This window comes from Panthera leo, chromosome D1 (assembly GCF_018350215.1).
Source record: "Panthera leo isolate Ple1 chromosome D1, P.leo_Ple1_pat1.1, whole genome shotgun sequence".
NCBI classification, from domain to species: domain Eukaryota; kingdom Metazoa; phylum Chordata; class Mammalia; order Carnivora; family Felidae; genus Panthera; species Panthera leo.
Window position 1 is genome coordinate 59188074 of NC_056688.1, and position 25781 is coordinate 59213854.

Below are 25781 nucleotides of genomic sequence, written 5' to 3' on the forward strand. Positions count from 1 at the left end.
GCTTCTCAAGCCCCATAAGATGTGATGCTCCAAGAAGTTGGAGGGAGGGGAGAGGAGGACATGGGAAGGAGAGATTTAGACCAATGTGGGCTAAAATAGCAGGTCTGCACTCTTTAGCTGTGCAACTCCAGCTAAACACGTGGCTTGTTTGAGCATCAGCTTTCTCATCTGTGAACTGGGGAGCCAAATCCAGGACTGACTGACTATAAAGTACATGCTCTTTCCAGTCCCTGTCGTCAAGGTGTTTACCAGCTAGAGTGGGGCACTATGTTCTTTAAATTAGGCCCACAGTTGTTTCCTTCAAGCCGAGACTGATCCTTAGTCTCAGCCCCAGGCTGGCCTCTTCCTCTGATCCTACACCAACCTCTGATGCACCCCCCACTTTGTCTCTCCTTGTTGTTGGCCCATAGCCGGAGTAAATGATTCAGTTGCCCACTTGCGAAGGGCTGTCAGAATGCCTGCCCTGAGAGCTTCCCTCTACCCAAAACTCCATTCTGTTACCCAGACTTTGCCTCGGATTGGGAGGGTCCTACACCTTGTCCTGTGTTATGTAGGTTGACCCTGCTGTGGCTTCAGTGACCCTTGAAAAGACAGACAGGTATTGGCGCCTGAGCTGTGGGCTTGTGTATCTCCTCCATTTGTATAGTGATAACTGTATGCCCGCCTAGCTGAGAAGCCTGTGGCTGGTCATCACACTGATAAAGATCTGATAATGTTCACCTACCAACCCAGGTGAAGCATGAGGTACTCTCTGGGCCAGAATTTGTGGCAGGCAAGCAGCAGCCAGTGCTTCAAGATCTCCAGACTGGGGGCGCCTGGGTGGCTTGGTTGGTTAAGCGTCCGACTTCGGCTCAGGTCATGATCTCACGGTCCGTGAGTTCGAGCCCCGCGTCGGGCTCTGTGCTGACAGCTCAGAGCCTGGAGCCTGCTTCCGATTCTGTGTCTCCCTCTCTCTCTGACCCTCCCCCATTCACTCTCTGTCTCCAAAATAAATAAACGTTAAAAAAAAAAATTAAAAAAAAAAAAAAAAAAAAGATCTCCAGACTGAAGCAAGTATAGGAGACAGACGCACATCCAGAGGGGTAGGCCAGGCCTCTCTGGATCCTCTAGGCTAGCGTCAGATATATGCTAGGGACTGGCTGGGTGGAGCCTGGCACCCCAGGGGTACCATGAGGATGGGCAGCCAGAGAAGTGCCGCAGAATGAATTGATTTGATAAATGGCCATTTATTACCCACACGAATTGGCTGAAACCAATTTCGGTCACATCAACCCCTGGTAAGTGCTGGGATATTGATTTGTGCAAAGTAATACAGTGAATTTATCAGTGTGATCCCCAGCTGCAGGGCTTCTAGCAAGGCTGGCGCACAGTTACCGCCTTACAAATGGAGGAGATAAAGCACCAACCCCATAGCTTAGGCCCCCATGGCCTCTCTGGTCTTCTAGGGTCACTGGAGCCAAAGCAAGGCCAGCCTACATACCACAAGCCAGAGCCTTGGCATTGAAAGTGAGGCTCTCCTTACAGAACCCAGAGCTACTGTTGGTCATGGGAGGGGGAGGATGCCTACCCTGTTGAGCAGACCTCCTGGGATCTCAGAGACTCTACATCCCACCGTTCTCAGAAAAGCAACGAGCTGTCTATTCAGCATATCCAGGACTAGACTCCACTGCTTCCTCCAACTTGTCCACATCCTGTGCTCCTGTCTCAGTAAAGGCACCACTATTCACTTATCTCCTAAAATAAAAACTTAGATTATTCCTTGCCCCTCCTCCCTCTCCCTCACCCCTAACAGCCCATCAAATATCAGGTTCTAGCATTTGCCTCTTAAACGGGTCTCAAAATTTACCCTCTCCCCTCCATTCCCAATACCACTGTCCTTGCTCAGGACCTCAGGATCTCCCATTTGAACCACATAGTGACCTCCTCCCTGGTCACCCTGCCTCCTTTCCTTCCCCTATAACCACTTCTCCTACCCAGTTGGAGTGAGCTTTGTAAAATGTAAAAAATTCCCTGTTTAAAATCTTTGAGTGGCTCTTGCTGCCCTGACGAGTATACAAGGCCCACCCCTGCTGCTGCCCCACCTTCCTCTGCTATGCCTCCCCCAACCCAGCTGTGCATCACATACACCAGCTGCTTCTGCTTTCTGCATTTGTTGATGTTGCCCTCTCTGTTTGGAATTCCTTTTCTTCTGGCCCTTTCCCCAACCTAGCCCAGCCCTCCCTATCTCCCACATTCTGGCTGGTTTTTACTTAGCCTAACTCAGTTCAAAAGTAATAGACTGTACACTCCTGAGAGCAGAGATCGTGCCTCAGTCGTTTTTGTTTTCGCAGTTCCTGGCACAGCTTTGAAGTAGATGTGTAGTGCAGTTTGTTGAATTAGTTTGGTTGAGACATGTCTGTCTCATGCTCTGAGGAGAGAAGAGAAGCTGTAAGCCTACCCTCTAGTAGCTCACAAGCATACTAGGAACATGAGTATATTGATAGTTAATAACAACACACATACGACTTGACCTTTGGCCCCTTGGGTGGATAGGCCATTCCCCAGCTCTGCTCTGGGTCAGCCTGCACACCTGGAAGCTTCCCTGCAGCTCCCTCTGACCAGGGGCTCATCCTCAACACCCATTGCTCTGTTCCCACTTGACTCTCCCCTCAGGAGACCTCTGCCAGCTTAAATGTTCTACCATGCTGGGGTCTGGCCCGAATTCAGAATCTCACCATTGGCTACGTGGCACACGGTGGACTATCTCGTGCTTCACTTCTCTTTTTGACAATCCAAAAATGTAATCACCCAAGCCCACCCTATACCTTTCTGGACCCCTCTTGGGGTCCTGTTTCTGAGCTGAGAAATATAATCAGGCCATCCCTGAGTCATGGTGTGGCAATGATTAATTTAGAAAACTGCTTGCAGTCCCACCTTCACGTCACACCACTTCACATGTTCTCGTTTTCTGGACCACCCTGGTCTGCTGAGATACTCAAGACCCAGGCTATCTCCAGGAAGCCTTCCTTAGCCCTCCACCTGGACAGAGGGCCCATTCTTGGGGCTTCGCACGGACATCTTTTATCACTGCACTTAACAAAGGGCATCTATTTGATGTCTCCCTCCAAAGGTCAGGAACTACCTCTCCTTCGGCTTTTTCCCCAAGGTTGGTCACACAGGTGTATAAAAGATTGCTGAACTCAAGTGAATTAAGCCTGAGCCCATCTTCACACTTAGCCTCTCCTCAACACAGATTCTCAACCCGTCCTCTTTCTGGAAGGGTGATCCTTCTAGTGATTCCTACCCCAGTACACCCACGAGCGGGGGTTGGGGGGTTTCGCAAAAGCCAGTCTTTGCATTTTTTATGTGTTAACCACTCAGTAGCAATTGTTTGCCTTCAGAAACACTAATCCTTAGAGACTAAGAAAAGAACTGTTCTCAGGCACCTGGTTGGCTCAGTCGGTCAGGTGTCCAACTTCGTCTCAGGTCATGATCTTGCAGTTTGTGAGTTCAAGCCCTGTGTCGAGCTCTGTGCTGACAGCTTGGAGCCTGGAGCCTGCTTCAGATTCTGTGTCTCCCTCTTTCTGTGCCCTCCCCTGCTCGCACTGTGTTTCTCTCTTGTTATCTCTCTCTCAAAAATAAAAATAAGCATTAAAAATTAAAAAAAAAAAAAAAAAAAAAAGGAGAGAACTGTACTCTCATCACCCTCTCAGCCTGAGGCTCCAGTCAGTATCCACTCATCCAGCAAGTACTTCTTGAGCACTTGCTGTGCTCCTTGAACCTATAAGGTATAGACAGGAGATTGCTAATAGATGTGCAGGTGACTCAACCACAGGAGTCCCTCTTAAGGACTCGTTCCCATAGGAGATGCCACAAGCATGGGACAAACGTGTTCCAGGTTAGGCTAAAAAAACCTCCCACACTAGATCACTAGAACTGATCAGGAAGGAGGAGTCAGCCCACCCAGACTGCCCCAGAACCTTGAGCCGGACAGAGGCAGCTGTCTCCTGTTGTTTTAGTTTGGCATACGATGGTTCTTTCTGTCTGGAATGTTCCATCATACCCCTACTGCCTGGCAGTCCCCTCTCATCATTCTCGCCCAGATGCAAATGGCTCTTCCCGCACTTCTCCCAGTGTTCCCATTCCATTTGGAGCCCACAGTTGGCAGAGCAGCATTCACCTGAAAGGAACAGACCTTACTTTAGGTGTCTTTTTAGGTATCCCAGCACCTGGCTCAGAGCTTGTTTGCTGCACAAATGGAAAAGGCTCCCTGGAGAGGGGTTATGAAGAGAGAGGAAGCCTTATTCCCCCAAGGGTAGTAGTAACCATTTGGAGCACTCTTGGGTCAGGCCTTACCCTTCTCGTTTGTAAAATGGAAGTTGAAGCATCTCTTTTTTCCTCCTTGTGATTTCAGAATGACCAAGAATTAATTCATGTAGTCAGCAATGTTATACCACCTTTGGGCTAGTCCCAAGGGTCCCTCAGGAAATGGAACTCCTAGCATCTGCTCCCACAGATTACACAGTCTGAGCAGGGAACACCCTCCTCCAGGAAGCAAGGGCACAGGTGGATGAAACCCCTTACGCTGCCCCTTACTGAGCCCTAGTCTCCTCTTAAATGGAGACAATACCTACTTCTCAGGACTAGCATAAGGATGAAAAAGATATCTATAAAATGCCAAAGCTGGCGGCAGCTGCTTTGACTACTGTTATTTGTACTTTTCTGATTATCCTCTCTTACGGAGTGCCTTCATAACCCTAGACTCATTTCATCTACATGTGGGGCTGGCTTAGCATGTGTCTGACTATTCCCATTTTACAGATGAAGAAATAAGGCTCTACAGGAATAAGTGTTTTATTCAGATTCAGTCAGCTAGTAAGTGGCAGAGCCAGGACTCCAAACTAGGTCCTATAACTCCTACCATGTCTATTATACCACCCCATAGGTGAAAGTCGACCAGGGAATACAGACCCCGAGAGTTAATGGAGTAGATGTGGGGTGGTGGAGTTAATCAAAAAGGTTGTTGCATGTGAGTTTTAAGATGGTCCAGTGGTGGTGGGCATGGCCAGGAGAAGGCAGGCATTCTGCTAAGGGGAAGAACACAGCAAGGAGGCACTGCTGCTCGCCCAGCCTGTGAAGAGGCAGCCGGGCCTGTTGGAGCTCACAGAGATGGGACCGGCCAGGGAAAGGGCTCAGCTGCCCACTTGGGGACCCTGACACCATCTTAGCCCAGAGAGCAGTTGTCAGGAGACTGTTGGAGGACAGGAGCTCCTGAAGCCATGTATCAAAGGCTAAATGAGCCAGACTGGAAGACTACAGAAAAGACAGTTTTCTGGGCGAGGCTAGGGTGTGAGAAGGTGCTGTGGCCAGGAAGAGCCAACTTCTTTCTTTAAACTCTTGAAGCACCAGTTCAGGCTCCAGAGTCAGCCAGAACTTGGGGTAAAGCCCAGGGTCTTCATTTATTTACCTGTGTAACTTGAATAGGTTACCTAACTTCTTTGCACATATTTCCTCATCTATCAGAAGGGAATCAAGTTCCCTGCCCTGCCTGCTTTGTCATAATGAGGCTCAAATGAAGTTATGTCTATGCAAGTTGTTGATACACTGGAAAGTGCTAGCAGAGTAAGTTGCTGTTGCTGGTCCACAGTGAGAACATCGATACCTATGGCACATCTCAAGTGGCCCATCAGGGTCTCTGTCCCAGCCTCTGCCCCAGCCCAACAGGACCAGCCATGGTCATCAGCCACCCTGCCAACCACACACCCTGAGGCCTGCCTTCCTCAGTCTTTCCTAGCTGCTTCCATTTTTCATTCTGTCGGACTCCATCTGCTTGGTCGTTTTTCTCTTCAGATATTATTAGAAATATCCAGAGTTGTAATTGTTTAATGGTTGGCATTTCGCCTGTTTCACAGGGGGACCAGATCAAGCCCACCCCAGATCCATGCCCTGGGTCTGGCAGAATTGGCCAGGGACAGCTGTGCAGTGGAGTCTGCCTGGCATTATAAAGAGCTCTCTCCCAGGTGCATTATTAGAAAAGAAGGGGAAAAGATGGCCCCAGGCATAATCCAATTCCACCTTCTCCATGGCGCTTTTGAACTGCATAGCCCAGCAATGTGCAACTCTCGATGATCGGGAAGCTTTCCTGAAAGAGAAATCAAGATCAGAACCTCAGATTCATGACACCTGGAGGATCCCAAATTCCCCTAGGCCACCTGTCTAAGTGATGCCTGGGCACTTCTCTCTCCCCACAAAACCCCAAGAAGCCTGAACCCAGTTCATGCTCAGCTTCTTTTCAGCCTACGCTCTCAATTCACCCAACTTTTTAAAGAATGTGACTCCTTTCAGATGACCCCTGCCTCACCCCTGCCCCAAAACACATCCACACATCATGTTCACAGTCTAACCTTTGCCATCTTGTATCTCTACGTCCCCCAAAGCCCCCACCCACAGGTTCTTATTTCTGTCAGGACACTGGGGACTCCCTCTCAGCCAGGCTTGGGCTGCCCCTTGTCATTCCCAGCCTTCAGGTATCTGTGAGGCCAGTGGATTCCCCTGAGAACCAAGCCTTCCATAGGGCTGGGTTCAGCTAGTTTAGAGAAGCTAGACTTGAGTGTTTTCTCAGGCCCCCCTCATGATTCACAGAGAGCGTCTCCTAAGAGGTTGCACTTCCATCTGTTCCTGCTGAGGCCAGAACTAGAAAGTTCTTTAGGTAGCAACATTAGAGATTGAGTTGAGAAAGACCACAGCAAAGACCTGAAGTGCTATGGCAGGTATTTGAGACGGTAAGCTGATCCCACACACAACTACTCATGTTCATTCCTGTTTCTCCATCTGTGTCATGCCGGCCACCTTTGCCCCTTCGGATCCTTCCTGGCCTTCATGATCCCTTATTAGTCCTACTTCTTCTAGAAAGCCTTCCCTGATCTGTATAGCTACTTCTTTGAAACCCAGCCACAGATTGTACCACACAGGATCTTTGTACCTCAGGACCAGCAGACACTTCCCTAAGACCATCAACTCTTTCTCAGTTGACTTGTTTTCCAGGCCTTGTCTTCTGACATATATCCCTTTGTTAATCTCCCCCTGACACTCTGAGCACCAGAGCATACATGTTGTTCCATCTGTAGACCAGCCCTGCACAGTCCTCTGTCCCCTTCTATGTTCTGACTGCCACGTTCCCATTAATGCAGTCCGAATGGATACTTTTTAAAAGCAGCCATATGTGAGCAAAAAAAAAAGAAAACCTGTTTAGAGAGAGAAGTAACTCTACCATCTATACCAACTAGTAATAATCTACCAGTTATGTGACATGACGATCAAATCTCTTTATCTCTGGCCTCAGTTTCCTGCTCAGTATAATGGAGTTAAGAATAATACTTTACTTCTCAGGGTGTTTGTGTGGGTCTTGAGTAATAAAAAAAATGTTGACAGTTTTTCTAGTTGTGCCTGGCAGATAGCTTGTCCAATAAATGGTTCTTTTTCTAATGGCTCTGCCTCATTCTGCCCCCTGCTCTTATACTTAAGTGATGCTTCTGGAGCCTGATTCTCCCACTCTGTAGTTGGACACTTAATTTCCTCACCTTGAATGCACAGCCTTTGATTATATACTTCCTCCTAAGGAGGGGAGGGCATGGGGTGCCTGGGTGGCTCAGTCGGTTGAGCGTCCGACTTCGGCTCAGGTCATGATCTCGCGGTCTGTGAGTTCCAGTCCCGCATCGGGCTCTGTGCTGACAACTCAGAGCCTGGAGCCTGTTTCGGATTCTGTGTCTCCCTCTCTCTGCCCCTCCCCTGCTCATGCTCTGTCTCTCTCTCTGTCAAAAATAAACATTGGGAAAAAAATTTTTTTCAATAAAAAATAAAGAGGGGAGGTCAGGTCTCACTCTGGCAGAGCTGAACTCCCAGGGAACTTGGGACATACCTGTCCCACTCCCGCACCATTTCTCCCTGATGGAGGTCGTGATTAGTGACAGTGCCAACCATGTGGTCCACCCCTCTGTGCCCTGAGCTCCGCACTACCCTTGATTGGATTCCAGAAAGTACATTTGGCTATACTTCCAGACAGCAGACTAGGTCTTGGTTTCCCCAAGTGGGAAAGAGTCCAGAGCTCATACCCCAGATCCCTCAGGGCCTGCCATGGGCTTCTGTCTCTTGCATTTGCATAGGAGGCAGGCTCAGTCTCCCACCAGTCGTGAGTAGAAGTGGAACCAGCCCTCTGAGAGCTAAAGTTCCTCTCCAGTTCTCCTTCACCAGCCCCCTGCCCCCTTCACCTCCATTCACCATCCACCCGCCTTTCAGTTTCCCTGGCAACGCTGAGTGCTCATCCTGGAAAACTTTATCCGAAATCTGCTCTGGGCAGCTTTCCAAATCCATGCTAACCTGATTAGGTGTCTCTAGGGGCCTTGCCAGCTAATCAGATTAGGCAGCACTAATGGTAGTGAGGACTTTGAGTGGGCGCAGAGCAGTAAAACATATTGTATACTTAGTGATAATTATCCTGCCTTTTGTGTCATTGATTTATCTGCCTCCCTCACTGTCCCCCCCATCTTGTGTGTTTGGCCCTAGCGATCCGGAGGAAGGAGAATGGCTGGTACGATGAAGAACACCCTCTGGTCTTCCTCTTTTTGGGATCATCTGGAATAGGTAACTGGGAGCAGAACGGCAAGTAGGGAAGGAGTGCTGAGGGAGCCCCAGCTGCTGTGGGCCAGGGTCACACAGCCCACTTCTGAACGCCAGCTCTCAAAACAACTGCCTCCAAATTACAGAGCCAGAAAGAGGGTTGTCTGTCACATTAGGAACAGCTGGAATGATGCCCCTCCCTCCGGAAGCTGTGGTATAGGGCCTGATGCACCTGGAAAACCAGGCCCTTTGGGGTCTGTTAGCCCTGGTCCAGCCACTCTGCATCCCCAGAGGCTGCCCTTTGGGAACAGTTGAACCACCTCCACTGCCCAGCACACCAACCTTATTTATTAGTACAACTTGGGACATAACCTTCTAGCAAGCTAAAGAAAGCCCCTGGTGGCCAACACAGTGTAGGGTGCATAGCAAAATTGGTTTCAGTCAAATGGGTTTGGTATTTTTCTAGCCAGTTGGGCTGGATTATCTGAGGCATTCTCACTCCCTCACTCTCCACCCTCACAGACCCCTGACCTGCACCACCACCTCCCACCATTGTCTTTTTGGGGAGTTTCATGCATTTGTTGTCTCTTCTTCCCCTCTCAGCATCTTCATGGGCCTAGCTCTCCCCCAGATGTAGATTACTGCCACCTCACCATGATACTGTGGAACTTGATTTCCTATACTAGACAGTGACTTCCAAAGGTTTGGCCATCATACCAAATGGCCCTTAGAGCCACCGCTTTGGTATTGCCATTGCTTCTTTATGTTACAAAGAAAGGCTGTGAAGCCAAGGAGAGGTATTCTTTATCCTCTCCCAGCCTCTGTTTGGCCTATGGCTCCAGGGCCTGGCTGGATGGCAAGACCATGAGTGTCCAAAGAGATGCAGTGCAGTGACCAGGAAGTCAGGGTGCTCCTGTCAGAGGCAAGGTTTGCACTGGGCTTCAAAGGATAAGTTGGCTCTGGATTATAAGTGTCAACCTCCCACTGTTAGGATGCTGCTATAGAGAAAAAGTCTCAGTCTCCAGCCACAGAAAAATCAAGATGCAACGCACTTTGATTCTGGTCTCAGCACCACCTCTAATTCTCCCAGTGACATTGGGAGAGTCACCGACCTTCTCTGAGCCTCAGTGTTCCCACCCATAAAATACATTATTTCCAGTGTCCATGCATTTCTAATACTCTTTCATTCCAGGAGATAGTCATCTGGTCCTAACCCAACACCTCTTCCTTCCGTCTTACTAGGAAAGACAGAGCTGGCCAAGCAAACAGCCAAGTATATGCACAAAGATGCCAAAAAGGTAAGGGCCAGGATCTGGGCCAGAGGTGCAGGCCATAGAAACCTCGCCATTACTGCTAGCCTCCAAAATTCCAGGCTCTCTGAATCTGTCAATAGTGAATCAAAAAGATGGGCCCTGACCCAGGAAGCAGGCCTCAGCTCTGGCCCCCAACTTGGCTACCAAATATTCCAGGAGTTTGGGCAAGTTATCCAATCTCCTTGTGCCTCCATTTATTAATCTATGAAATGGGCAAAATAATCCTTGCCCTGCCTGCTTCCTGGGGCATTTGGGAGAACCCACTGAGATTCATCCATACATTTTCAGGCATCTACTTTGGCCAGGTACTGTAATAGATTCTAATAACTCAGCATTTAGGACAGTTTCCCTTACCTGAGGAACTCAGGCCGAACAAGGAAACAGCTTTAGAAACATACTGTTACTGTCTAGTGCATCAAGGCCATGCTAGAGTCTTGGGGCCTATAGAAGAAAACAAGAATGAGAAGATGCCTTATTGCTTCTCTCCATTGTATATGAGCTTTTAAACATGCTTTCTTATGCCCTAACCTGTGGTGTGGTCATAGTCCCCTTTGCCCCATGACTCAAAGCCCACGGACTCTTCATAGGAGAAGGCTGTCCCTGTCCCATATTTATTCAGACTCTGGCTTTCCAAGACCTGCTTAATTTGACTTTCTAGGCAGACTTAACCAACTGAGCCACCCAGGCACCCTCTAGGCAGACTGTAAATGTTTTCACGCAGAGAGAAACGTCCAAGAGATCCATCCTTGGAGATTGTAGAAACATTTCAACTAAAGCCAGACATTCTTCTTTCCACCAGTCTTTCCATTGTGGAAGCTAAAGTCCCCCTGCTCACCACCTGAGATTGTCCATGACCCCAGATGCCCTCGCCTAATTTGTATGGAAGACCTCTGCAGCTGAGGCAATGAGGAATTGCTCAGGCCTCTGCCAGCCAAACTGCCGCAGCAGCAGAGTCCTGGCCACCTTTCCTCCTGCTTCTGGCCTCACCACCCCTTTGCCACCTCCCTGAGGGCCTGGCACCACAGAAACAAGGTAGCTCAGGCTGTGTCCTGTTGAGCCACATCCCTGGCCCCCGTCTGCCTAATAACTGGCTAAAGGCTCCTAAGCCTTCCTGGCTCTGCCAGTAGCTGTGCTCTGCCTCAACCAAACCCAAAGCAGACCCACTTGACAGGCAGTAGGCAAGAAACAGCACACAGCATGCTAACATACTGCAACCAAAATAGCATTTTTAAGACAATTCATCAGGTTGGCAGCGATTGAAACAATTAGCACTCTGGAAAGAGCCATAAACTAGCAGGACTATTAGGGAAGATACAGTTACGGGCAGGAACCACCTGATTAGGGATGAAGAATTCTGAGTGGTTTAATTTTAATACTGTCAGAAAGGTTAATATTTAATTACAAATTATAATCTCCTTATCCAAGCTGTCTTAATATGTCTTCATACACAGTGGAAGAAGGGAAAGCATGGTCTGATTTGCTGGTGTAGGAGGCAGGCGGAGCTTGCTAAGAGACTGATGATTCAAGTCATTTTTCAGTTGGAGCATCTGAATGAGGGGCAGACTGACACCAGTGTGGGGGCTCCTAGAAGCATGGTTATGGCATTCTGCGGTACACCGTCACCCCTTGGAGGCAGTGGGCTGGGCAGTCAGGGCCCTGGAGCCAGCCATTCCTCAGTACAGGCTCCAGTTCTCCTTTCTCCTGACCTTAAGTGGGTTACTTAACCCCTCCAAGTTTGAGCTCTCTTGCCTCAAAGTGAAGCTGTCCAATCCTGTGTCTAAGATGGTTGTGAGCATGCAGTGAGGTAATATGAATCACAGTGAGCTCAGGCTCTGGCACATTTAAGTAAGTGCCTGATCCCTTGTCTCATGTTTATTCATCATCTGGTACTTTCTGCAGCACTACCCCATCAGCTGTCTTATTTGATCCTGCGATGCTAAATTAGATCCACTTTTCAGATGAGAAGACTGAGATCCTGCAACATGTAAGGGCTTGTCCAAGTTCATTTTGAGGGGAGGAGGTAAAATCAGAATCCAGTCTCTCATCTCTTCTCTCAATACAATTGTTCTCAGCTACAGTAGGAGACTAGATTGTAAACTTGTCAGTTTGTCCCCACGTCACATAGGGAGATGAGAGGCATGAGAAGCCCAGAACAACTGTCTCTGTATTTAATTTTCATTTTATTTATTTTGTTGTTTTTTAAGTAGGCCCCACACCCAATATGGGGCTTGAGCTCAAGATCCTAAGGTCAAGAGTCATACGCTGTACTGACTGAGCCAGCCAGGTGCCCCTAATTTTAAAATCCTAGGCGGTGCTTCCATAAAACTCCTACTTGTACCAGCCCATGGGCCGGCTCACCTCAGAGTCTGTGTTTAGTAGAGACATTTTCTGGCCATATAACAGGCAAGTTTGAGACCTACCTTCAAAATCCGAGAGTCTTAAACTGTACCCAACACCAACAGGACCCAAGGAATGATTTATGGAAGTGTCATGTCATAAAAAGGGTAGAGTAGAGCTGACTAAATGAAATGCATGCTGGCCTGGGAGTTGGTGGCTTGAATTTAAATTCTGGCTTTGTGATCCTTAGTTTCCTCATTGGAAAAGGCCACTGGTACCTTTGGACCTGGTTGCCTCACAAGGTCTCATTTGTACAATTTTATAATTTCTTTATTGGAATCAAGGGTAGTCCACCTGCCTGGGTTCAAACCCCAATTCTAAGCTACTCTGGAGTTTGCTGGGATCTCTGTTTACATCAGTTTTCTCATCTATAAAATGGGTCCAATAATGGTGCCTATCTCATTAGATTATTGTGAAAGTTAATTGAGATAATAATGTAAAATGCTAGACACCATCATTATCATGTAGTAATCAATCAGTACATGTTGGATATTACTGTCATAATTGTTGCCTCACTTCATCCTAAACTAAGATCATGTGAAACCAAAAGTATTCAAGCCAAGAAACTCAAGCCCTGAAACTTGTTCAAAGTTACTTTGCAAATCAGTAGAACTAGGATGAGAACCCACATTATTTGACATAAGTGAGCAGTAGAGCCTATACTTCTGGATCCTGGGACAATTGACATCGGCACAAAGCTCAGGATTCTTCAGATGAAGACTGCCAAGAGCCCTGCTGATTGACAGAGCAGGAAATAGGAGGCAGTAGAGTTTAGTGGCTAAGAGCACAGACTTGGAGCTAAATTGTCAAACCTGAGTGACCTTGGTCAAGTTACATTAATCTGTGATTCAGTCTTCTCTTCTGAAAAGTGGGGATGATAAGAATACTTACCTTACAGACTTGTACATGTTCTGAGCCCTGTAGAGCAGCTGGCTTAGAACATTGCCAGGTACTTAGCACACAGTGACTGTCAGCTATTATCATTAGAGACCCATCTCATGGGTTCCAATGCTTTGCTCCCTCTGGGAAACACTCCCGGCTTCTTCATGTCTGTCCTCCCATTCTTCCTCAAGTCTGTGTTTCTCTTGGCTGAGCTGCCTGGGACCCTCTGAAAATGTTTTCTGGCTAATGCCCCATGTTCTCAGATAGCAGTGGTCACCTCCACATTGCCTTACTACTTCTCCAGTCCTCCTCTACCTCTTGGGTTAGGTCTCTCCTCAGGCCCCTGGTGAGCCAGGGAGAGGAAACAGGGCCTGTGTTACATAGGAAGAAGCTGCAGTTCAAAAAGGGGGAGGGGGGCAGCATGCCCAGTGCCACACGGACAGTGGCCAAACTGGGACTGGAAACCAAGGCCCTGCAAAGGCTCTTCTGCCGCCCTCTACCTCTGGTACAGAGTGAACAGAACAGAGAAAAACTACGTCACCGAGTGAATTTCTGACCGGCAGCTGAGCTAGAATGTGGCCTGGATTTCAGACATAAATAGCTACCTCCCTCTAGGCTCCTGGCACCCTGTCATCTCCAGCCCTCGGAAGAAGCATATTCAGTGAGTGCACTTTCTAAGGTGGAAGCATGTGCCACTAGGAGAGGAACCTGGGACACCCAGGCTGTGAGTAGAGAGACAGGCTACCTGTGAATGCCCTTTTCACTCCCTAAATCCCTAAATTCATTGTGAAAAGGAATGGATACTCTGCCTGTGTTAACTCACAGATCCCATACTATACACATACAAACACACATCCGCTCCCTCTGAGGCTAATCATAGTTGAACCTCACCCCAGAGGTTCCCTGCAGATCACTCCTAGGCCCAGTGGTGGAGAGAGAGGGGCTGTAAGCTGCCATATGGATAGCTGTTAAATAAATTAAAAGATTTCTTAGTATAAAAGAAAACTAAAACAAAGGGGCATGTCCCTATAAAGACCTGCACAGCTGAGGGTACCATGGAGCTGTCTGGGTATTTATTGTACCCTTCCTTCTCATCATGGTCCACGCTGATGGTGACCTAATTTGTCCATGTATGTCTGCCCCCACTTGAGGTGTTCTCCTTGAGGACGGAGACCAAGACTTGTTCACAGCTGTAGCTCCAGTGCCCAGCACACACAAGATGCCCTCAGGAAATGTGGGATGGGTGGGAAGGTGGGTGATACGGTAATCAGACCAGTAGAAGCCTGAAGAAAGAGACATTCTGAGCCAGATTTAGAAGGGCAGGGACACGACTTAGGTTTATTAAGGTAGCGAATGGGGGGGGGGGGGGAATCATGTGGGGGAGGAGTGAACAGAAACCCACTATGGTGAGAATGGGGTAGAAGATCTTGGTTGGTGTGGTCTGAAACCCTAGGGCCTATTTGAGCAGCTCTCCTCCTTAACCCTTCCCTCTACCTTCCTGCCTCCAAATGGACTCCTGCTTGTTTCCACACAGGGCTTCATCAGGCTAGACATGTCTGAGTTCCAGGAGCGGCATGAGGTGAGTGAGAGTCCTTGGTAAAATGTGGTTTGGTGGATCTGTCAATCAACATGATTCTGCCTTGGGATTTGTCCTTTGGGGGCATATGTGTGCAGCAGGATCACTGATCTGTTTTGTATCGGACTTGCTCTGAAAAACAAGCATAAAGAAGATCTGTCTGCTCTCTCATTATAGCAGGATTCCTGCCACCCCAGGAGAAAGCCTGACTGTCCCTGTTGACACATGCAGTCTTTTTTTTTTAAGTTTATGTATTTATTTTGAGAGAGAGTGTACAAGAGTACATGTGCACACGCACACAGAGGAGAGTCAGAGAGAGGTGGGGGAGAGAATCCCAAGCGGGCTCCATGCTGTCAGCATGGATCCCAACGTGGGGCTCAGACTTACAAATTGTGAGATCATGACCTGAGCCGAAAATCAAGAGTCAAGACGCTTAACCAACTGAGTCACCCAGGTGCCTCTTGACACAGGCAGTCTTAATGAATAAAGCCATTTTCCTGTGTGTGCCCATATCGGAAACTAAAAGCATAGAAAGGCTTTTTCAATATGTTTCCTTCCTTCCTCCAGGTGGCCAAGTTTATCGGGTCCCCACCAGGCTACATTGGCCACGAAGAAGGTGGCCAGCTGACCAAGAAGCTGAAACAGTGTCCCAATGCTGTGGTGCTCTTCGATGAAGTGGACAAGGCCCATCCAGATGTGCTTACTATCATGCTGCAGCTGTTTGATGAGGTGAAAGTGACTTTGGGCTGGGATGGAGGAGGGGACCCCAAAAGTATGGGGTGCTGTGAATCAAGAATCAAGGGCCCAGAGGCTTGTCTGATCCCTTCACTTGCCACTTTGCCCCCATGTGTATTCAGTCACTTAGCAAAGGATGCTTTGCCCCCTTTCTGGACCAGGGCCTGGGCTGGGCACTTGAGGACAGACCAGTAGTACTACCCAAGGATTGACATTTTCTGGCTGCCCAGACTGCCTTCTAGAGAGACATGGAGCAGAGGTACCAAGACAGAGAGACATGAATTTTTAGTTCCAGCTCTGCTCCATCTCTAGGCATCAGGGACCTCATGTGACAAAGAAGGAGGCTGTATCCAAGATAAGCTCCAAGAACCTTTCTCGCTTGTGAAGCCCTTTTCTTCCAAGGAGTTCCAGGCTCACCACAAATTAGATAACCTCCTTCTGGTAGGGTAAGCTCTAAATAAGAACTCTGCTTTTCAGTACATTCTGTGTACTAGGCTTGTGCTAACAACGTCACCGCTAATCATCACAATAGCCAGGCAGTGAAAGCTGTCTCATTTTTTATTTATTTATTATTTTTTCTAATTAAAAAAAATTATTTTTAACATTTATTATTGAGAAACAGAGAGAGACAGAGCATGAGCATGAGAGGGGCAGAGAGAAGGGAAGGCGTAGAATCTGAAGTAGGCTCCAGGCTCCGAGCTGTCAGCACAGAGCCCGACACGGGGCTTAAACTTATGGACCATGAGATCATGACCTGAGCCGAAGTCAGACACCCAACCAGCTGAGCCACCCAGGCACCCCAGCTGTCTCATTTTTTAGAGAAGAAGAAACTGAAGTTCAGAGAGGTTATAAATGACTTGCCTGAGGCCATGGAGCTATTATACAGAGGATCCAGGTTTGGGCCACAGATACATTTGATTCCAGAGCCCCAGTTCTCCTACTCTGTGCCATTCCTTACCTCAAGCAGGGGAGGGAGAGCTTATCATAGGAGGATTGGATCTCTTCCTTTAGAGGCCGGGCAGAACTGAGCATGAGGCTTCTCCTCTGCTCCCAAGCCGGGGCTATATTAACCATTATATGTCCAGATGGAGTCCAGCCCACTTTTCCACTTAGTCCCTTCCAGCTCTGGGACAGCAAGGAGGGGTTTTGCTTCCCATGTCGCAAGTGTACTTGATGAGGTGTGGGAAGGGACTCCTCATGGACCAAATAGCACACCAGGTGCCAAACCAAGAAGACCCAGATCCAGATATCCCCATAGCTGCCCATCACCTTCCCCACATGGCCCAGTATCCTTGTCCCTGCCCTAGTTTCATTGCTGTCTTCCTAGCCCCCCAGCTCTTCCCTGTCCCCAGACCACCCACTGAGGAATAAAGGCCGGTCCTTCAAAAGTCATATATTAGTTACCCACATCTGTGCTGTAAGACCTCCCACTTTATTCTAGTCTCTTGATGGGATTCAAGTACACAGCTATGGACTAGACCCAGACCTTCTCTCTGGGAGCTCCCTGCCTAGGTAGATAAGTGGAAAGGAGACATGATAATAGTTGAAATTTTTGACTTTATGTACCAGGCACTGGTCTAAAACAGTTACTTGTATCAATTCATGTGATCCTCCCAACATCCCTATGAAGATAGTTCTTATTACTGCCTCTGTGTAAGATATGGAAACTGAAGTAAAGTGAGATAAGTAATTTGCCCATGGTCATACAGCTGGGAAGAGAGAATCCAAGGTTGGAACCGAGGCAGTCCAGTTCAGAGCCTACAGCTTCACTAAGAACTACCATGCAGGTAGGACCAGAAGAGAGAGGTAGATCTGCAGTGAAGCATTCACAGGAAGGGAGGGCCCAGCTCAGGGAGCGTGAGCACAACAGTTTCTGACATCCCTGGAGAGGTACCTCTGATGACTACCTTGGCCCAGAAAGAGGGAAGGCAGCTGCTGACTGAAATACAACCAGCACCACCTAGAACTTGTTACCGCCTCCATATATAAGCCCTGTCCACCCATTCCCTGCTACTGTCACTCCATTGACTACCTTTTGGGAGTTGGTAATAATCCCTTCCTACAGCCCCCACCAGCCTACTGTCATTCCTGAAATTTATATCCTTGATTCCATTGACCAAAGCTGTCATCCAAGATTACTTAGCCAGAGTTATGCTTATAGGCTCCTTGTGGACAGGGACTTTATCTTAGTCCAACCATTCCCAGAGCCCACAAAGTCAGGGGAAATGCTCTGTTAAGTAACTTAATTCAACAGGAATATAGTATACCTTTCAAGGATAAATCAGGAGGTTCTAGGCGAACGAGCGGAGAAGGGCTGGCAGCAGACAGCTACTGTGCCGAAGCACGGGGGCGCGAGGCCGTCTGGCCTGTCCAGGGAACTGCAGCTGCTCAGCACTGCTCGGCTACAGAAGGGAAGTGAGAACAGAACAGTGGAGGTGAGTGGGTAAGTTGTCAGGGACCAGTTACAATCCCAGGAGATGAAGTATGGGTTTACTTGTTAGATTGTAAGGAGCTTTTAAAGACTTTAAGCAAGAAAGAAACATGGCCAGGTTCTTACTTTATAAAGATCTGTCTTCCTAGCCTGAGAGAAGGCATTGGTGAGAGAATGGACTGGAAGGCAGAGGGGGAGCAGCAAGGAGGCTGTTGAAGCCTCCGGGGTAGAGCTGAGGATGCCTTCTCTAAAGCAGAGCCACAGGCTAGCCAGAACTCCCAGAAGGCTGACTATGCAGGGCTCAGTGATTTGATTGAATTTGAGGGGAGACAGAGGGGCCAGGCGTGGCCAGCTGCAGGGTTTCTGGCCTGGGTGACAAGACAGCCGCTACTGCCATTGACTGAGGCAGGGAACACAGGAGGATGAGCAGCAGATTGGCGAGGAAGGTGAGTTGCTGAGGTTTGAAATCACTGAAAATGAGATGCCTGAGGGACGACGACCAGATGGAGGTGTCCCGAGAGGCCAGTCATCAGTTGGAGAGATCTAGAGCATAGTACAATTCTGGACTGGAAGCAGAGATTCAGGAATGCATCAGCACGGACAGGGTAATGGAAGCCACAGGAAGGGATGAGATCTCTCAGCTAGGGGGTGTGTAGTATGCAGAGAAGAAAAGGCTAACCCAGAGCCTTGTGACCTATCAGGAAAGTCAGAGGGAATGTGGTTCAGGTGGGGCAGAGGGGACACAGGATGCACAGTGTCTGCCTTGGTGTTCATGAATGAGTAGGGCAGACTGGCAGCAAAAAGCATTTTAGCCCACTGTGGTGCATGCTGAGCTAGAATAAGGTTACAGTTGTCGGGAGTTGTGGGGGCATATGATCTAGTCTGGGGGCATGAAGGAAGCACCCTCATTCTCACCTAGCCCAGTTCTCACAAGCCTGGATCCAGAGAAGCAGGAGCCCTAATGCTCTCACCAAAACACCAAGCAGGACTATGACCCCAGAGCCTGTAGCACAGGGAAGAAGTCCCAAGAAGAGACTGGCCCCTGAGAAGCTCAACCTGCTCTTCCCTTCAAGGATGGAAGCAGTGGGAAAGCAACCCCTATAACTCAGGGTAGCATTCACACCCACCCAGTCACTGCTGGGAGGTGTGCCAGTGACAACTCCCTCTTTGGGGCACATCCTATTGCCAAAGACTCTGAGGAAGAGAAGACATGAACACTGAAAGTCATCCTTTGGGTCAGTCTTACCCTGCACCTGTTCCCGTCACCCCTCTAGGACCCATCCACAGGCCCAGTTAGAAGCAGCGCTTTGATCCTGGAATGAAATTGCTGTTGGTTATTGCTCTAGCCAGTATAGCAGCATGTGTACTCAGTCCTTGGGGTTGAGCTCTGTGAACAGTGTCCTATGCGCACATTTGGACACATCTCATACACACACACACACACACGCACACACACGCACAGAACAGGTCTTCAAAACTACAATTGCCCCCGGGTACCTGGGTGGCTCAGTTGGCTGAGCATCTGACTTCGGCTCAGGTTATGATCTCATGGTTCGTGAATTCAAGCCCCGCGTCAGGCTCTGCGCTGACAGCTCAGAACCTGGAGCCCGCTTCAGATTCTATGTCTCCCTCTCTCTCTCTGCCCCTCCCCTGCTTGCACTCCGTCTCTGTCTCTCTCAAAAGTAAGTAAACGTTAAAAAAGGAAAAAAAGAATTGCCCCCAGGTAGATTCTGTTGATCTATAACTCACAGATAGGGAAGCTAATGGCAAAAGCTAAAGATTATCTGCTTCCACCCTTGCTTTCCCTTCTTCCCACCCAAGGCAGGGACAAGAAAGTGATTAGGACTTGAGCTGCACATCTATTCTAAATAGACCCCCTTGGAACTAACACTTTCTGAGAGGCCTGTGTCAAAGACCCATATAAAGCAAGGCTAACAAGCACCAGATACCATGCCCAGCATGGAGTAGGTGCTAGGTTAATGCACATTTCTTCCCCTTTAGCCCCTGAGGGCTAGGGCTAGTCTGCCGTTGCTTTGGCTTTAGAAGCAAGGGCTGACCCTGAGTCAGGTTCATACCACCAGGGAATGGGAATTGTTAAAGGAGGACTAGTTACCATCTGAGCCTGGGGCAGGCAGGAGCTGACAGGTTGAGGTCAGTGACCTGTCCCCAGAGCCATGGTCTCTGGCCTGGCATGAGCTTGTGCTTTGTGGGAAGAGTGTGGGAGCACATGGGAAGCACTAAACAGGAGACCTGCAGTGGATGTGGAAGTGCCCCATCGGTGTCCACTGTTGTTATTCCCATCAGTTCTGCTCAGCTAGGCCCTGACCATTGCTTTTGTCATAAATGACTATAAAGTGCTGTTGTTGTACAGTCATAGCCTTGATGTTTGCTGAGTAGGTGGAGCTTCTTGCCCTTGAACTGAGTGGCCCCAGACAACTATACTTTCTTCGTTGTTCTGTCCCTTCTACTGTAGCTTCTTGTATCTTTTCTCGGTGCATCTGTCTCCTGTATAGATGGTTTCATCTGTGTCACTTCAGAAAGAGCTAAAGATTCCAAGGAAACTTCCCACATTGGCTAAAGAGGAGCCTTGTTTTCTCTTCCTCTCTGTCAGACAAAAGGATGGCTTTAAAGATGGAGAGATTTGGGGACTCAGTCAGTTAAGCATCTGACTTTGGCTCAGGTCGTGATCTCACTGTTTGTGAGTTTGAGCCCCGCATCAGGCTCTGTGCTGATAGCTCAGAGCCTGAAGACTGCTTTGGTTTCTGTGTCTCCCTCTCTCTCTGCCCCTCCCCTGCTTGCACTGTCTGTCTGTCTGTCTGTCTGTCTCTCTGTCTCTCTCTCTCTCAAAAACCAATAAACATTAAAAAATTTAAAAAATAAATAAAGATGCAGAGATTATACTGGTTTCAGTTCATGTCATTCATTTTGATACAGCAAATGTATATTGTCTGCTGTCATAATAACAGTTCAGGACATTTGCATAGTTTGGTTAACTAAGGGTTTTTAACCAACATGACCATATTAGTCTTCACAGTGGCCCTATAAAATACCCTCCTCTGAACTCCTACAGTGACCTTATACCACTTAACTCACTGAATTGTCATTGCTGGTTTCTTGAGTGGCATTCCTTCTCTTAAGGAGGACAATGTCAAAGGTGCGGTGAGCCTCGAGCCTGGCCCAGACTGGGCTGCCAAGGAAGTGTGTTGGATAAATGCATGTTTAATCAAGCTGACTTCCAGGGTGCCAGAGATGAATCAAGGGCCCTTATTGATGACAAACAGAGGTGCAATATTGCCTGAAGTCACTCTCAACAGGTGGAGTGGTTGCAGCCCAGGGCAGTGAGCACTGCAGCCTAGGTGTGAGAATAGTGTTCAGAGAACTGGGAGGAAGGAGCAGCTGAGGGTTCTAGAGAGAACTTCTGGAAGAGGTAGTCAGGCTTAACCCTCCATGAACATGGAGTCACTGTTCTTTCCCAGGGCCGGCTGACGGATGGAAAAGGGAAGACCATCGACTGCAAGGATGCCATCTTCATCATGACCTCCAATGTGGCCAGTGATGAGATCGCACAGCATGCCCTGCAGCTGCGGCAGGAGGCTTTGGAGATGAGCCATAACCGTCTTGCTGAAAACCTTGGTATGGCACACAGCCTGAGCTGTCTGGGCAGTTGAGCAGGTGCCCAGACCACCAGCACATCTCTTCCCCAGGAGGTGGAGGATGACATCAAGCAGGAGGCCACATCTGTCATCTTTCTATTTGGAAGTGAACCTTCCAACCCCTCTTCCAAGTCAGAACTCAAGTCTTGTCCTGACTCTTCTCCCCCTCTGTTCCTTCCTCACACAACTCCTACCCTAAGGAATCCTGAGCTTTGGATTTGTAGCACATAGAGATGGAAGGGCCTCAGGAAGTGCCCAGTTCTAACCCTCTCAATATTCAGGTGGAGAGCAGGCCAAGGCGTAGAGAGCCTGAGACCCTGACCAGGATCACACAGACCATCAGGGGCAGCACCAGATCTCTTTTCATAAATGGGGCCATGAGGCAGGCACAGTTCCCAAAGCTCCCTAGGTGTGGGGAGTAGGCAATTTATGATTCTTTTTCCACAGGGGATGTCCAGATTAATGACAAGATTACCATCTCAAAGAACTTCAAGGAGAATGTGATTCGCCCCATCCTGAAAGTAAGAGGTCTTTGTCCTTCCTATTGGAGTCTTGGGTGGGAAGATCCCCCTTAGCCATCTCTCTGTCTTCCCCTTTGGGGTCCAGTAATTCCCTTTACCCCTTCTGGGTCACAGAGCTCACCCCACCCCTAACCTGGCCCTACAGGCTCACTTCCGGAGGGACGAGTTTCTAGGACGAATCAATGAGATTGTCTATTTCCTCCCCTTCTGCCACTCGGAGCTCATCCAACTTGTCAACAAGGAACTGAACTTCTGGGCCAAGAGAGTAAGAATAGGAACTGCCTATGGGTGGGGATGGGTCATCTGCCTGTTGGAAATTGGGGAACACTGGGTTGGGAGCACCCCCTTCCTAGAGGCTTGGAGAACAGTGGTGTGGGTCAGTGGCCTCAGGGGCACACAGTCATTCACAGGCCCAGGCCTCAGGCCAGAGTGGTGAGAGATGGAAAGCACTGGGCCACATGCAGGCACGCTCCTATCTGACCTGTCTCAGGCCAAGCAAAGGCACAATATCACGCTGCTCTGGGACCGCGAGGTGGCAGACGTATTGGTCGACGGCTACAATGTGCACTATGGCGCCCGCTCCATCAAGCATGAGGTGAGCACTTACTTAGAGAAGTAAGGCACTTCTACACTTCCCACCCCAGGGCCCCCAGACCCAGCCCCTGGGCTCCCAACCTGGAATAGTTCATACCCAGAGCAGATGCCCCTTCAGAACCAAAACCAGAAGATGATCAAGTAAAACCCCTGTCCTGAAGGATAACCGAGGATGAATCCCTGCTAGGAGTGAGGAACTGAGCTGGGAACCTCAGAAACTGACACCCCTGAGTCTTTAGCATAGTCCTTTAAACTGTGTGTTTTTAGCCCCACTCTGCAGAGGGAAACTGAAGCTCAGAGGTTTCTGACTTGCCCTAGCAGTAAGTGATGGAGCCTGGGCTCCAGGCTCAGGCCACATGCTAGCCCAGGCCACAGCGGTGACGACCACTTCACCTGTCACCTGCAGGTAGAACGCCGTGTGGTGAACCAGCTGGCAGCCGCCTATGAACAGGATCTGCTGCCAGGGGGCTGTACTCTGCGTATCACTGTGGAGGACTCAGACAAGCAGCTGCTCAAGAGCCCTGAACTGCCCTCACCTCAGGCTGAGAAGCGTCCACCCAAGCTGCGGCTAGAGATCATCGACAAGGACAGCAAGACCCACAAACTGGACATCCGGGCACCGCTACACCCTGAGAAGATGTGCCACAGCCTCTAGCTTCTACTTACCTACCTATACATGCCCTCAACATCCAATAAAGGCCCCTTGGCTGTGGCATGGCAACCGCCCTATCTTCCCCTCATGCCCTTTACCTCGTCTCCACCTAGCCTAAGGCCTGTTTACCTCCACAGCCGCAGGAAGACCCCTCCTGAGCCTCAAAATCAAAAATAGGGGTTTTGCCCTCTCCTGGACCATTTGTTATGGGCCCAAAATTTGCTAACAGGTCCCCAGGAGAGGGGCTGTCTTCCCACCCTCTTCAGAGCAGGGAGGAGAAGGAGGTCCCTTTTCTCTATCCTTCAGCATGATCCCCATGGCCTGTATACTCTCTGGAACTTTATCACGGTCCGAGGAAGCTCAGAAGTTTGACAGCTAAGAACAGATCTGGCTCAGGAAAGACAGGGACCAGGCTGTGACCTGTCTGCCACCCTCTGCTGGCCCTCATGCAACTGAGTCCCCATAATGTCTGCACAGATTGTAGAGAAAGAATGCAGAGGCCCAGGCACAGAGGTTGTACAGTGTAGGCTTAGGCTACCTCTTTCCCATGCCCTAAAATTCCAACGAGAAGGGACCCATAGAATCCTTCCCCACTCCACTGCCATGTGGTAGCTACTCCCCCTCCCCACACATTCTGGTGTCAGGCCAGACCATGTTTCTCCAGCTTTGGAACTAAACCAGGATAAGGCACCTCTAGGAGGAAGGCTGACTGGGTCACTACCCTGCTCTGCTCTGGAACTGGACAACAGTACCAAATGACCAAGCAAGCTCAGCTCTATGGGACCTCCTTCAGGAGACCAACACAGACATTGGGGAGCTATAGGGAGAGAGAGAATGAAGTCAGTCCTGTGCCCAAGTGGCCATGACGTCTGTAGCAGCTCTGTCTATCCTGCTGTCCCAACTAAGTTAGTCTGGAATGAATAGCTTCCCCATGCAGTCTCCTTCTTTGTCACTAAGCAGAGGGGCTGCACACCATCCCCCAAGGGCATTCCACAAACCAGCCACGTTTCAACCCCAGCTTAGCAGGGCACAGCAAGGCCTGGTGCATCCTTGGGCTCCATCGACAGTAGCCACCATTGATGACCACTCCATCGTCCTGCGGGGCCATTTTAGAACTCTCCTTTTGTGTTAGCTGATCTCTTTCAGGAAGCAGAAAATGGGGGCAGGTGATGGAGGAATGCCATGACAGTATGGTGGGTATGAAGCAGATAGAAGCTAAGACATGGGCTCCAGCAGATGCTCCAGTAATCACTGTCCAGCCCCTCAAGGAGCTGCCTGCTCTTCCCTACCTCAGTGACTGCTGTTCTTTTTATTATTACTACTACTGCTACACCTTCTTGTTTTGAAATAAGTTTAGACTTATGTTGCAAAAATGGTAGAGTCCCGTATACCCTTCGCCTCACTTCTCGTAATAGTAACATCTTAAAAACTGTAGTATAGTTATTAAAAGCAGGAAATTAACATTGATGCAGTACTAACTACTCTGTAGACATTCAGATTTTGCGAGGTTTCCCGCTGATGCCCTTTTTCTGACCCAAAGTCCAATCCAGGATCCCATGTTACATTTTGTGGTGGTTTTTGTCTTGTTTTGTTTTTCTGTTTTTAATTGTTTTAATGTTTGTTTATTTTTGAGAGAGAGAGAGAGAGCACAAGCGGGGGAGGGGCAGAGAGAGAGGGAGACACAGAATCCGAAGCAGGCTCCAGGCTCTGAGCTGCCAGCACAGAGCCCGATGCAGGGCTCGAACCCAGGAACAGTGAGATCAAGACCTGAGCCGAAGTCGGATGCTTGACCAACTGAGCCACCCAGGTGCCCCTGTTTGTTTTGTTTCCAAAGTTGGTCTATTTTGAGAGCGAGAGTGCTGCATGCACAAACGTGCATATGGGGGAGGGGGAGGGTGACAACCCAAGCAGGCTCCGCACTGTCAGCGTAGAGCCAATGCAGAGCTCAGCTTCACAAACTGTGAGATACGACCTGAGCTGAAATCAAGAGTCAGATGCTTAACCAACTGAGCCACCCAGGTGCCGCCCCCCTTTTTTGTCCATGTTACATTTGTTGTCCTGTTTCCTTCATCTCCTTCACCCTGTGACAATGCCTCCATTTTTCTTTGCCTTTCATGACCTTGACACTTTTGAAATGTCCAGGCCAGTTGTTTTGTAGAATGTTCCTCAATTTGATTTGTCTTCTGTTTTCATGTGATTAGATTGAGGGTTTGCATTTTTGACAAAACTACCCCAGAACTGATGATGTGCCCCTCTAGTGCCTCGTAGCAGGTGGTGATGTTACTTCTGATCACGTGGCTGAGGTGGTGTGTACCAAGTTTCTCCACTGTAAAATTACTAATTTCCCCTTGGAAATTAGTAACAATCTTGTGGGGAGATACTTTGAAGGTGTGTCAATGTCTTATTTATTCTTAGACTTTTTGCCCACGAAT

The 25781-nt window shown here is 48.9% G+C and overlaps 1 protein-coding gene across 5 annotated transcripts in view; it reads left to right on the plus strand.

Moving 5' to 3' along the window:
- Positions 1-23418, plus strand: part of CLPB (caseinolytic mitochondrial matrix peptidase chaperone subunit B) — a 143337-nt gene extending 119919 nt beyond the window's left edge. For 2 of the 5 annotated variants that reach the window (XM_042904394.1, XM_042904395.1), the window contains 11 exons: positions 8542-8619; positions 9838-9893; positions 14722-14766; positions 15331-15492; positions 15811-15944; positions 17774-17933; positions 21406-21562; positions 22030-22103; positions 22249-22368; positions 22594-22698; positions 23104-23418. In XM_042904394.1, coding sequence (XP_042760328.1) covers positions 8542-8619; positions 9838-9893; positions 14722-14766; positions 15331-15492; positions 15811-15944; positions 17774-17933; positions 21406-21562; positions 22030-22103; positions 22249-22368; positions 22594-22698; positions 23104-23352 — 1340 coding nt within the window. In that variant the 3' untranslated portion in view covers positions 23353-23418. Of the gene's footprint in view, positions 1-8541; positions 8620-9837; positions 9894-14721; positions 14767-15330; positions 15493-15810; positions 15945-17773; positions 17942-21405; positions 21563-22029; positions 22104-22248; positions 22369-22593; positions 22699-23103 lie in introns of those variants that run through there. The other 3 variants (XM_042904396.1, XM_042904397.1, XM_042904398.1) reach the window with 2 other exon arrangements.
- The last annotated feature ends 2363 nt before the right edge of the window (positions 23419-25781 follow it).